Source organism: Syngnathus acus, chromosome 4 (assembly GCF_901709675.1).
Source record: "Syngnathus acus chromosome 4, fSynAcu1.2, whole genome shotgun sequence".
NCBI classification, from domain to species: domain Eukaryota; kingdom Metazoa; phylum Chordata; class Actinopteri; order Syngnathiformes; family Syngnathidae; genus Syngnathus; species Syngnathus acus.
Window position 1 is genome coordinate 1151784 of NC_051090.1, and position 13420 is coordinate 1165203.

General features: G+C 41.6%; 2 protein-coding genes across 6 annotated transcripts in view; both read right to left on the bottom strand.

Moving 5' to 3' along the window:
* Window positions 1-5374, bottom strand: part of pde4ba (phosphodiesterase 4B, cAMP-specific a) — a 49291-nt gene extending 43917 nt beyond the window's left edge. Inside the window, exons 1-2 of one of the 2 annotated variants that reach the window (XM_037248985.1) lie at window positions 5263-5374; window positions 1743-1823 (exon numbers count right to left, since the gene is read on the bottom strand). In XM_037248985.1, the coding sequence (XP_037104880.1) occupies window positions 1743-1784 (42 nt within the window). In that variant the 5' untranslated portion in view covers window positions 1785-1823; window positions 5263-5374. Of the gene's footprint in view, window positions 1-1742; window positions 1824-5262 lie in introns of those variants that run through there. The other variant, XM_037248986.1, reaches the window with a different exon arrangement.
* A 1966-nt stretch (window positions 5375-7340) lies between these two features.
* On the bottom strand, window positions 7341-13409 carry LOC119121963 (sentrin-specific protease 5-like). Of its 4 annotated transcripts, none has more exons than XR_005097789.1 (11): window positions 13325-13409; window positions 11047-12590; window positions 10779-10887; window positions 10561-10708; window positions 10190-10237; window positions 10011-10088; window positions 9708-9845; window positions 9412-9495; window positions 9224-9274; window positions 8818-9040; window positions 7341-8721 (listed from the first exon to the last, which is right to left on the bottom strand). XR_005097789.1 is itself a non-coding variant. In XM_037250088.1 (11 exons), the coding sequence occupies exons 3-11, from the start codon at window positions 12326-12328 to the stop codon at window positions 8930-8932; spliced, it is 2049 nt and encodes a 682-aa protein (XP_037105983.1). In that variant the 5' UTR covers window positions 12329-12590; window positions 12915-13016; window positions 13325-13409; the 3' UTR covers window positions 7341-8929. The 4 variants fall into 4 exon arrangements, 3 of the variants coding, with proteins under 3 accessions (XP_037105983.1, XP_037105984.1, XP_037105982.1); XM_037250088.1 differs by adding an exon at window positions 12915-13016 and having other exon boundaries at window positions 7341-9040; XM_037250089.1 differs by having other exon boundaries at window positions 7341-9040; window positions 11047-12581.
* Window positions 13410-13420: the final 11 nt, after the last annotated feature.

The following is a 13420-nucleotide window of genomic DNA, read 5'->3' on the forward strand; positions in this document are numbered from 1 at the left end:
GGAAGGAAATGACGACGAGGTGAGCCGAGAAAATGGCACCTGGAAGAGCCATTGAGAGGAAAAAGATCAAGAGTGGTCAGGAAGATTGCTAGATGGATGGATGAGTTGCTAGGGTAGGGGAAGAAAAGTGAGAATCTCATGCGTCTTCAGGGTGTGGCCTCTGAGTCAATGCTGGACTGACAGACAGAGCCCCCCTTGCCTGTGACGAGAAAATAAATTGGCCACTTTCTCTGGAGAGCAGAACATGCGGCGACATTTGATACATTTGGCTAGTCTGATGCTTGAACATAAAAGGGCCAATTTTGCTGAAGGCACTTTTATGACTTTGCTTTACATGCACAACCCTTTTGTGTTTGTTGTCCAGGGAGTGCTAACAACACAATGAGATACAGATTACATCTTCTCCTCTATTGTCTCTCAGGAACGATTTTATGAGCCACACACAAATAAATGTTTCCACGTTATGTAAATAATGTCACAGGATATGTATTTACAGCCCAATCAACTAAAACGTTTGCTTGCACTGCTGGTGCCAAATGCATAATAATACTGGCTGATCATTTATGCCAGACACCCAGGTTCTGTTCTGATCTGAGAGTATTACGGTTTTTGTAAATACAAGCCCGATTACCTCAGCAGGAAGCTGCTGACAACTGTGCAGAGCAGATGTCCAAGCTCAAGTCAGATGTCAAACAGGGAGGGATGAAAAAGAAAGGTGTTTGTGGAAGAGGATCCTGGACAATTAGTGGAAACTATTAGTGATTGAGTTTTTTTTTTTTTTTAAATGTACAACTATCATATTTCTATTCAGTTCAATGGCTTGTTTGGGTGCGTGCTGGATGGAGCAAGTGAGTGTAGGTGTCTCCAGGAATAGAGAAATGGAAGCCTGAATTACTTGTTCACGCACGACTAGATAGCTTTGTATGTCCTTAAAAAAAAAAAGAACTGCATTTTGTTTACCCAGGTCATACACATTTGTCTTATAATGACACATTACATTTGTTTAATGATCTTAAGCATTTGAAATGGGAAACCATACAAATAAAATGAGAAAAGCATTTTTATAGCCCTGTATTCAGATAAGCAATAAATTGGAAGTGCATTCACAATAGTTGATGCAAAACAAATGAACAAAGTGTTTATCACGCACATATTTTCAAACTTGCATCAGGAGATTGAGTGAGTGAGTGAGTAATACACACCCACATTCTCCGCAAAAAAACATGATTAGACACCCACAAGCACAGGAGAGTGCAGCACAAAGTACAGCTGCACGTCCTAAAAATACCCAGGATCATTTTTGAAAGGGGAACATATGCTGATGTGTAAACATGACACATTGCGCAATTATACATTAGAGCTTTGTGGGAGGCAAAAGGCAATTTGACACGACATAGTGACTTCTCTAAACTCCATCAGCCACAAAGGTTGGCACGTTCTGATTTCACACAATATCTCAAAGAACTGCGGTGAGTCTCAAAGGATTAAGGTTGGATTATAGGCAAGTCATTTATCTTTGGATGTTTTAATGGCTCAGTTGCACAAATACTTGCGCTAAGAAGGCTCGGACTCGGTAAGATTAACAGAAGAATATGAGAATGAGAATAAAACTCGCGCATGGCCGTATTCTGGAACTTGCAATTAACAATTATTTCAAGTCAATTAAAAAGTCAGGGTTTTTTTCCAATGAATCAGACTTTGAAAATATGGATTTTCTGTACTGTAGTGATTGAATGTCTTACATTGTTTGGCGACACTGTGAGGACACTTCGGCTCTTTCTCATCTTTCCTCACTGTCTAGCAAGGTGTCCTCGCATAAACACCTGCAAAACAAATAGAAAAACACAGTTAAGGAAAATATGATGCTAATCACATGGCATGTCAGAGAGAGCGAGAGAAGAAAGATGGTACAGTACAAATTGTGATGACGCCATACAAATGCTTATCCAGTACAGTGCAAAAAATGAACATGAGATTTACTGTTGCAAATGGAAGGCTCTTAAAAATGTGTTTTGGTGGGCACGCTCAAACAATACCATCTTGACCATATTCCCGGTGACTGTTTTAATCACAGGCAAATTAGTTGGATTCTTTTCTCGCTGTCATCTCCATTCTCAGAATGAATCAGCAAGCTAATGAGACCTGACGCAGACTTAATGGTTTTAGTCATTAGACGGCACATATCCTACCATCTTATGATTTTTTTGTAACTCAATGAATGAAGAACAGATTTAATCATTTTCATCCATGGTGATCTGAAAGGACGGCAAGGCGTTGAAAAAAACACTCAAATGATAAAATACGCTTTCATTTTATGCAAATAACCGCGTTAGGGCACTCGGGGTTCTCACTGACTATTTGTTTTAACAGGATGAAATTAGTCCCAGAATGTGATTTTGCTTCCCCTCACTTTCAATCTGTCATTTGGACATGGAGAGCATGGCACCCTGTCACATTTCAGCTCCGGTCGGTCTGTGCTGCATGTCAAGGTCGCTCACATGCATCAATAGAGACGAAGTTGTGAATCGGTTTAATGGAGTGAAGATAACAAGCGCAGCCCACGCATCCTTTTGACTGACTGGCCCAGTGGGACAGGATATTTAAAAAAAATAAAAATGGGTCTTCAGTATGGTGCAGGTAACATAACCACTGTAAATGTCACAGTTGCTAGGCAATACATGAAAATAGTTGTCATGTCAAACGTCATGATTTTTTCCATTCAGCTTCAACAGCAGGGAATCTTAGTAGCCGACCGATCACAGTGTGTACCGCAAGTATGAAGTCATCCATAATGTCACTGGCCGTATAGATAAGCCTTTCATGCATACGCTTACCCTTTGCTGCTTTACTGTTTGCAGTCAACACACTTGCAGCCCTCAGGCTACAATTTCAGGATACAACAGCTTCACTCGTGTAGATAACATCGAAAATAAAAATGACAATACATCAATGACATACAGCATGTATGGTAAACCAATCATTTCATTCAGCAATTTCAATGAGTGCCCTACAATGGGTAAATTGCCATTTAGCATACAAAGCACCAGATGCTACCAATATTTATGAATAAAGCATTTCGATGAAGTTCAACAGATAAATGCTGACATGCAGATGGCATTTAACAAGGTCAAATTTAAAAGAGTGTCAAAATTGCCACAGCTACACTCAACAACCCTTCAACTGGAAAATGACATTCATAATACACACGGGAAAAAACTATCCTGCTAATCACTCGCCTATATCGCCTCTGTAGGCCGCCCACGTTGGAAAAAGGGAGAATGAACAAGTTAAAAATCATATGCATTGCTTTGTTTTCCGTTGGCCACACTATATTGAAGAGAATCATTTTCCTGACTAAAAGGTTAACTCATTTGCATTTCATTATTTCACCATCCTCTGACCTACATTGCAAAGAAACAAATAGACATTTCTGTTACGTGTACATCTTTGCTCAGTCAACATAAAAAAAAGATTTTTTTTAAACCAGTAGATTCTAATCACTGGCACATACACTAATGTTTTGTGCATGTGGATAAGCGGCAGAAAAAAATGGATGGGCGGATGGATGGATTTGACGACACCACTGTATTTGCATTGTATTATTTTGGATGCATTTTGTATCAATTGTACACATTCATATTGATTGACGCTTGTGATTCCATCTAACGCGCACACACACACACAAAGTGGCATTTGACAAAGCAAAGCCTCGCACGTTTGTCGCCACGTAAACATGGAAGATAAGCACTTGTGCATGCCATTTTCACACGCAGCCTTCATCGTTAGCAGAGGATTATGTGCATGTGATCAACCTACATTTCAAACAATCATCAGACTGCTGTTGCTTCTAAATCCATGCCATTCAAATCGGGCTCCAAGCCTGCAGCTCGACTTCCATAAACATTGCAGTTGCAAATTGGTTGTGATAGATGACTTCATCAGGAAAAGTAAAAATACTAAATGAAAAATCAGGAAATGCAAAACCTGTTAATGTTAACTAAAAATTAGAAATAAAATAAAATGTCACACACACTTCATACACCCTAAAAAAGAAGTTTAGAAGGAACATATGACCGAATACTGTTTATCAAAATGAAATGATCTGAGAGAGATAGCTAACAGAACTCAGCCCTTTATCATAAAATGTGCCTTGACTATCAGTGATACGATTACAATTTCCTGTGGAGCACCCAGTTTGCATTCGTGGCCACAATTCAGTCAAAAATGAATGCATGCGCGCGCACACATTTGTCTCTACATGAAATGTCAATTCCACTTAGCCTGCAGAAATGTAGGCATGACCAAGCAGAAAGTGAAAGGCCAATAGGCATCACGCAAGGTGGACATTGGTTGCGTCTGTTGGAACTCCGTGTCATCCAAGCCATCACCTGATTCAATCATTGTTCAACAAAAACGTTACAATAAAGAGTAAATAAGATACTTGTATTCGTTATACTTCTTAATTTTTTCATGTTTATTGTTTGGATTTCTTTTCCTTCATACTTATTTGCACTGGAAAGGGAGAAGCTCTCCAATTTCATGATACAATTGCATTGTAAATTGACAATAAAAGGCCATTCTATATAAATCATGCACAGATGAGGAATCCGGATCCACAAGTCCTTGCCACACTTTGGCTTTAGCCACAGGTGCTTCCACTGACAGGTAGAAGAGTAGAAGCACCCGTGTTAAAAGCCAAACCGTTTTTTTTTTTTATACTCTTTGGACCCGGATTCCTCATCTCTGATTTATTATCATTGTGTACGCACAATGCCTCATGCATTGTGATTGAAATCACAGGTTTTAACAACTACAAATATATTGTGAAGAAAAATTGGAACTCAGAGGTATATTTTGTGGCAAAATGAAAGAAGAAAGATAATGGAGACACACTTAAGTGACTTCGTGCCCGCTACCCCCAAAAAGAATTGTTTGTTTATGAACAGCCATTGTGCTACATAGTTTTTTGGACATCTTCACCAAAACACGCTAACCCAAAATATTTAAACGTAGCATTAAATGTATAATGCAAAACATTTTCGGCATCAATCAATAGAGTGCATGGCTTTCCGGACAAAGCTCCGTTTGACAGTAAATATACGCGCGCGCGCGTGCACAAATTTCTTTTCAAATGTATTCCCGTGCAACTTTTTCAAATGATTTGTATTTTGAAAGGTTGAACTATTGAATTAGCAAGGCTTTTTTGGAAACAACAAATGGTTATGCAATTTACTAAGCGGACACAAAGCGAGTGTTGCTTACCTCAGTTGAGCCTGCTCCACACGTGGGGACAAAGGGAATCCCGGTGCTTTGACGATTTGTTTTGTTTTATTTACACGGTGAGGAGCATCTTAGTTACCGTAGCCTTCACGTCTTTGATCCCTTGATGATTGCGCCATCCTCTTTGTACTTGACAGCTTGCTACCTCAACAGCGGGCTGGCTGGCTGGCTGATCCGTGCGTGCGCTTCGATCCACTTCTTCTGGGCTTCGCTGCCACTTCTTATATAAACACCAATATTCCGCAAAAGAGCGTCAACGACAAATCGTGAACCCCAGTTGAAAGTTGTCCCGTGCAAACACGGAGCTCCATCAGCGTGAGTTTCCCTCCCTCCTGTATCCGCCCCCCTCCCTCCCTCCCTCCCTCTCTCTCTCCTCCGCTGCGTGGACCAATTGAGAGACTTGAAGGCTCAGGTTGGTGGGACAACGACATGTGTCAGTCAGCTGAAGGATAACAACACTCTGGTCCTACGAGAGCCTGTTTTGCATGCAACACACCCGCTTGAAATAATCAGCAGGCTCAGAAAACAATGGTGATCATTTCAGGTGCGTTGCATGGAAAACAGGCGGGGCATTTCCATATATGGCTCCCCTAGGACTTGATAAAAAACTGCAGGAGTAAATGGAATGATGAGAAATCGGCCAATAACAAAGATGCAGGCTTTGGAATGGCGGGACCATACAGAAACTGCATTCATGTCAAAAGTTTCTTGTTTACCTGCCGGCTGATTCCAAACACCTGTGGCAAAAGACAAACTGTGGGTGGCAGCATGTTCCATTTCTGGACCTGGATTTGGGTGTCATACTGAAGTCCTATTCGGAATTAGCAGAAGAAGTAAGATAGTAAAACAAATGTTGTGGCGAAGGTAAACAACATAAAGGCTTAAATGACAGAAAGAAAGAGGTCACTTTGCTTTCATTCAAGGTAGGGCTATTGTCATGGTGATGAGGAGGGAGATGAGCCAAAGTGCCCGCTGATTGCACTATATTTGGAGAGAAAAGGAAGTAGGCTCACATCAACAATCACATCTGATGGGAGGCCAGGCACTCAACGTTTGATTACATACATATATATCCTCTGCAATACAATGTTTTCCATTGTCAAATGACTGCTTGTCCATTTTCTCTAGCTTGTAAACATCTGAGATGACAGCAGAAGTGTTGCTGTGGTGAGGCAGATGAGGAAGATTAGGATGGCCATCTGTTGATAAACAGCTCCGATGAGGCCGGCCGGCAGCTGACACATCTCCGCCAAAATATTGGGGATTTACGTGTCTCAATGGGGAAAGATAAACCGGCAGATCAGAGCTCAGTGGAAAAATACCTCATTTAGTGTCATCAATGTGAAAGAGCAAAGAGAGTTGAGCAGCATTGAAGCTGATTATAAGGCCTGCCTGCCTGCCTGCCTGCCTGCCTGCCTGCCTGCTTGCTTGCTCGGTGATGTCAGGGGAAATAGCAGAAAGACGGACCACGCTGCTTGAATGAATAAATCACTGATGATGAATTCATATTTGGGTAGATTGGGCGATTTGCATTTCCAAAGCAGCAAATCATTAGCGTGGTTAGTCTTCCCGTAAATGAATATTTAATAACACAAAGGTAGTTTGAGTGAATCAGTGACTTTAGAAGTCTGCATCACACTGGTGGCCCTTCACATTAATTCGTACCCCAGAGGTAGTCTATGTTAAGAAAAGGTCGGTGACCCTTGGTATGAAGAGACAATATTTTAGAAAAAGAAAAAAAAAGAATAAACAGCTACCTCTCGTGGCCACTGTTGGTAGTGCAGTAATGCTGAGAAATGTGGCTCAGAAGAAATCCAGTAAATGACAAGAGAAAACCTGAATTGAGCATTACAAAAATATTCTTTTTGTAACTATAAATTTCATTTGGAATTATAATTTGTCTATTTTAATTGACTTATAAGAACACTTTATATTTTTGAATTTTAGTTCCTCACAGTTCAAGTTACTGAGATTACTCAAAACATGGATTCATTTTGAATGTTCATTCACTTGAGAACCCACAGGATTTTTCAATAGTATGCAAAAAAATATATGCTCTGTCACATCAAGGTACATTTTTTAATATAATCATAATAATTGTGAATGATATAACATGGGTATTTCTGCTCACAAATTTCCTGCATCAATGACTACAGCAAACTACTTCATGACTTGAGGGAACACTAGAAGTTATTTGTGAAGACATTTTGCTAGCACCTCTGCTGAAAAACGGGGTGGTGGGCTTGCGAGTGTGGCGTCTTTGAGGCACCATAGTGCATGTGCTTCAAAATGCACACGCTTCAAACTCAAGTCGTTACATTCTATCAGTTCACCACTAGATGGCGACAGAAAAATACACATTGTCCCTTTAAATAGTTGATTTGATGTGTTGTGAAGATCAGATGACCACTAAAATAACAAATAGTTGAAATAAATAAAATAAAACAACTCACCAACTAGAGTTGAGTATTTATCTGGAACGTTTCATCTGATTAAAAAAGAAAAAAAAACATGCCGGTGGGTTATGAGCTCAAGTACAGGTAAAACAATCCAGTCACTGCATGTATGTTGTTGCGTCAATGTTACCTTATCAAAGATATACAAGAGCAATACAAAGAGAAAAGCATCACGTGGGCAGCAGTCTTGAAGTAAAAAACAAAACAAAACAAAGATTCTCCTGTGGTGTTTAACGAAACCAAGCAATTATAGGAGCTCAATTCTCCAAGTCCGCTCAACAGGATACAACAGTAACAGCGAGATGGAAAAGACGCCCAGGAACGAAGAAGCGAGGTCCACTTGTTTGTCAATGGCAGGTAACCGAGGAAGTACGTCTTTATCAAGCGCCATCGATGCGTCTACACAAACATCTTCAAGTTCAACTTCTAGGCTAACACAACTGTGGCCTTCACATGGACAGCTTTATCTGCACATCTAACAATGACAACGTATATATTAATTCAAACGCGTGAATGTTTTTGCAAATCAACGTTTTGCTAGCTGAACATTCTGGTAGAGGCAAAATAAGATTTGGGGGGTGCAGGGGGACGGATGAAGAAGCAACTATTTGGTTTCGCAGGATAAAGACATGATGCTCAAAACCAAGTTAACTCTGGAACCCTTTCTTGGGGGCCACAGCCAAAATGAGCCAAGTCACAACCCTGCAGGGAAGGAAGGAAGGAAGGATACCCAGGCGGTACATTCGCTTGTTATTCTAAACTCCAAAGTATAAGCTTCGATATCCGTGCAAATGTTAGCAGTCCAAAACAGAAATCAAGTTTGAGGTGAACACCTCCGTCCTTGATTTACACGTTGGATAACGCAAACATGAGTCCTGCATAATATATGCACTTTAAAATGTTTAAAATGGCCATTGGTTTTGGTCCGAGCGGGGAGGTGTCCAAGGGAGAGATCCTGTCCTCGAGAGTTGCAGGTTTCGATCGACTGGCCATGTTAAATGCAAAAAAAGGAAAGGCAACGTGAAACGTACGAGTCCAGCATCAGTAGGGAGCCACGTCAGTAGTTCTTTCCGAGTCGTACCAGAGCAATCTGCAGGCGGCCCAGTCGCTTGTTAACGTTGCGTAACAGATGCACCGATCCGTCCGGGAAGCACGGCGGACTTGTGTACGGAAATAGGCGAGTGATCGCACTTTTAAGAGTTGAGGTGTCTGTCGCACAGCTCCTTATAGATTCGTTTGCGGATGCGAGGCATGTCGTCTTGACTGAACAACAGAGGCTTCTTCAGCGAGAGACAACGGCAGTACTGGCGGAAGCACAAAGACAAAGACACGTGAGAACCTGAGCTGGCTCGGATGTCAAACGCTCAAGACACCGCAAGTTCCTTCTTCATATGTCATTCTGCCAAGACGGAAAACAGACCAGGCGACGGAATGACAATGAAACATGCACGTGATGAGACGCAACTTGAAATGGAAGAAGTCCTTACCTCAAGGACAAAAACGCCACAGTCGCTGTCATTTTTCTGCTGAGGAATCCCCTGAGGAGTCAACAAGTCGAGCTCAATAACAAATCCTTCATTTGTATTCATATTCATGGCACATTAAGTCAAAGATATAACAGGCAGGAGTATTTCAAGCCTCGTAGATTACAATTTCACATTTCTTAACTGCTTACCTTGATGATTGCAATCTTCCAACCTTTCAGGAATTCCGTCTTTTTCTTCTCTTGAGCTTCAGACTGAAGGTACTTCATGATGTTCTAATCGAGGAGCAACAACATTTTCTCTTAAAGCGATGCGATAATGCTCAAGTGAGCAAAAGAAACACAATATTCATCTGAATCGATGCCTAGCTCAAATGTTCAACATCACAAACTCAAGAATCGGCGTTGCTTCAGAAACAACATCGACGACAAATCATCCGGTGTCATGAGCAGCGTTTGGCATCAAATGATATCAACACAACACTCACGTCCGCAGTGTGTCGGAAGACAATGCCTTGGCTGTCAAAGTAATTGATGGTTTTAGTTGCCATGGTCACGCTGACGAGAGACCAATGGATTTCTAAATGGATGGGAATGAGCAGTAGCCACTTAGAGAATAAATCCACCTGAAAGAAAGAAAAAAACAAAAACATCGATACACTGATGCATATGATACACTCACTGTCATTATCATTACAGTATTAGTACTAAAGTAAAATGGTAGTAGAACAAGAAGGTGCTATATTTGCTGAACTGCAATGTGATTCTTTAAAGTCGAATGGTGTCCTTACTTTTTTGGTCCATCTCTTTACACCTTCATAGCCTTTGGCATCCAACTGCTTGTGGAAGAAACTGTTGAAAAAATGGACCTAGAAAGTAGAAATACAAAAAATAAAGATGATTTCGTTGATCTAAAAGCATAATTCAGATTCTACTATGCTCTGACTTAGCATTTCCAAGTATCACTCACATTGTGCTGGGCAGCTTCCATAATCAAGTCTCCATATGTGTTGATAATCTGATGAAACAAAGAGAAGCGGTGTAAAAGATGATTTAAGTGTCTCGACGTAGCTGCTCAAATAAATGTTCTACTTTGTGAGCGGTCATTGAACACATCTCAGGTTTACTGAGATCACAAATGTGTGAGTAAAGTGGAGTGGAGTGGAGTGGTGTGTGACTGTGACGAATGGAAAAGTGTCACTAGTTTGCCTAATAATAGTCATTACTCTTTTGTGGCTGCTGTGCACAGTTTTAGGGCAACGTCATGAAATGGCTTGAATAAAAAGCCAGCAAAGTAATGAATGGATTTTCTTTCGATCGAATTTTGAGATTTCCCCTCACCTGGTCATTGATCCAGTTCTGGTCCTCCAGCGTTCCAAGATCTTCCAGACTCAACGTATGTTTGTTATAGATAACCATGAAGCCGGCAACAGGTGCAGAGGCTAGTGCCGCCTTATAGCGCGCCATTTCCCGTTGGATGTTTAGACCCCTAAAACAAAAATGTGTCACATTAGCACAAGAAAAGTTGAAAGCTAAAAGAGCATTTAGCGTGCACTAACAGCTTTCTGAAGTCGCCACAGTCGCCGTTTGTCTTCAGGTATTCCAGAACATCGGTCTCGCTGAGGGGAATGAAACTGCCGTATTTGATGTAGAAGCCCTCCAAAAAGTCTAAAGCCAAGATTAGAGGTTTTTCATGATGAAAGCAGATGGAAAAACAGATTCAATTCAATGCTTACGACTCTTATGTACGTGCAATTTGATTTCAATCATGTTAAATAGTGTGATGATGTGAGGACTACCGTTTGTGTTCCAAAACATCAATCTTACCATGGACTAGAATAATAAGTCTCTCCAGGCTATCACTTGGCGTGTCTCCATCCATCTCTTGCACGTCTGTTTCTTCGGACAGGTTCTTCTCCCACGTTGCGGGGTGACAGTACAAACGGTGGTCTATCAGCGCGCAGCTGTACTGCGTGCTGCATACGCGAATAGGATCACGGTTTGAAGTAGAAAGCGCACTTGGATTCGCACAGTCCGTTTCCATGGCTGTGGCGCCGGGATCGCGCTCTGCAGGTGAACTTTCGTTTCCATTGGAAAAAAGAGGTGAGAGGCAAAGAGATGACGAGTCCGTTCTGTTCCGCTCCAGTTCTACTTGCATCTCTGAGTCGTGGTTCTGAGGACTTGCTGGCCTCGAAGGTGAAGCTGAGCCTCCGGATGAGCAAAGCGTCCCGTTTCCTGTTTCGCCGCTTTTGTCGTCAAGTGTCTCCCTTTTGGATTCTGTTTCAGACAAACCCAATGAATCTCCGTTTCCAACCTGCGATGTAACTGATGCACTGTTGACGTGAGCCCCTGAATCGGACAGGGTTTGGGCATTTTCAGAATTGTCATTTTCTACACCTTGTTTCATTCCAATGAAAGTTCCCCCTTTTGAAGCTGGCACGCTCACTTGCGGGAAATCCGCCTGGCCGTTGTCCAAGACGTTCCCATCGAGTAGAGAGATACAGACACGTGAAGGAACAGTTGGCCCTGGCTGGGTAGTTGATATTTTCATCCCTTCATGGATGTCATTTTTATCCTCAACATCCTCCAAGACGTCCCCTGTCAGATCAAAGTCTATAATTCCCATAATATCGTCCCCACTTTTGTCATGGATGTTTCTTCCGGAGCCCCTTCCTCTGCCTCGTCCCCTCCCTTTCCCTCGACCTGAGGTTGTGACATCATGTCCCCTTTTGTTGGGGCCGCAACAGTCACAGGTCTTGGGAGTCCTCTTTCTGCCTGATGTCCGGCCATTAATTGTACTATGGGCGTGGGTTGCTGGGTGGGAAGAGGACCAGTCCGAGGCCGGACTTGAGTTACCTTGAAGTGCTGTTTTAGGGGTTAGAACCGGTGAACCAGCTTCTGCGAGATTCTGAGTCGTGGGCTGGGGGATATTTGAAATGGAGGTAACATTTGAGTCAAGTGCTTTAGCTTGGATATGAGACGGGTCCTTGTCAGAAGTTTCTATGAGAGGCAGCACTGGAAGAGGTGCTGCTTGCTCAGGAGGTGCTGCCTCTGTTATATTAGGTGGAAGAGATGTTTTCATTGGGGAAGCAGAGTTGCTGTGAACCATGACGTACTCCTTTGGTCATTTAACCCCATCCCAGAGACTTCAAACTCTGATCTCTTCTCCCATATTGCTCTTTTTTTCCATGTGGTGAGGAATATTCTTGGTCTCTCTTTTAAACTGGACCCAAAACAAAAATAATCGTTTTCCTCTGGGTATTCCCAGACAATGTTACAGGTGGTAGCAGAACACAAATTGGTGGTATGGAGTGTAGCTCAGTTGCAGTTCGATATCATACTTTGGATCAGGATTACTCCACAAGTGACTCCTAATGAGGAACAAAAAGAAGAATTTCAAGTGTGAAATACAGAAAGAAACATCAGCATACAGCACAGAAGGCATATTTTACAAAGTATATTCTCTCTGGAAAATAGGATTTAATAATATGGTGTACTTGTGACATTTTTACATTTCTGCTGTTATGCAGCAAAATGACATGACCACTAATCATGAACTAAATTCAATCAACTTATTTGCATTCGTGCATGCTGATGAAAAATATTCTATTTTGTTTAGTGACACAGTTGCTATTTGGTGAACAACTGGAGATGAGGGTTGCACAATCAACTGGATTTGACGAGATTACACTTACCTTAACGCAGAACACCTTTTGATAGACTCAAAAACATTGTCATCATTTCACCGACTTTATTCGATCATTTGCAAACAGTGCAATGATTCCCCGCTACAGCGTCTGCTAATGTAAAACCAATGGTCAAATCATTCGGCCAAACTAAAAATATCACATAAGCGGTTATGATATATACATCTATATATATATTTTAGGATTCACACCTCTGGATGCATGTGCTAGTAAGTTATTTTTGTGGACTTGTAAAGTTAGTCGCCATCCTGAAGCTAACGGCGTTAGCTAGAGCCAGCCAAAACAGAGACGAGGCGACGGTGGACAAAGAGAAAGTTTGGAGTAGATACTTTCGATTCTTACTGTGCATATTGTCAAAGGTTGAGACAACGCATACATGAAACAATCATATCATTTACCTTGTCGGTGGGATGCAAGAGTTTTGTCTCATATAGTGAGGATACGAGCATCAAATTGACGACGCGCATTGATGACGTCACGGTCACGATGTCAGT

Excerpts from the sequence above, each read along its gene's own strand:
- LOC119121963 (XM_037250089.1), bottom strand. The coding sequence starts at position 12,328 with ATGGTTCACAGCAACTCTGCTTCCCCAATGAAAACATCTCTTCCACCT. Across the intron at positions 10,888-11,046 it reads ACTTATTATTCTAGTCCATG|ACTTTTTGGAGGGCTTCTAC; the intron begins GTAAGATTGATG and ends TCTTGGCTTTAG. Across the intron at positions 10,089-10,189 it reads TGGAAGCTGCCCAGCACAAT|GTCCATTTTTTCAACAGTTT; the intron begins GTGAGTGATACT and ends TCTACTTTCTAG.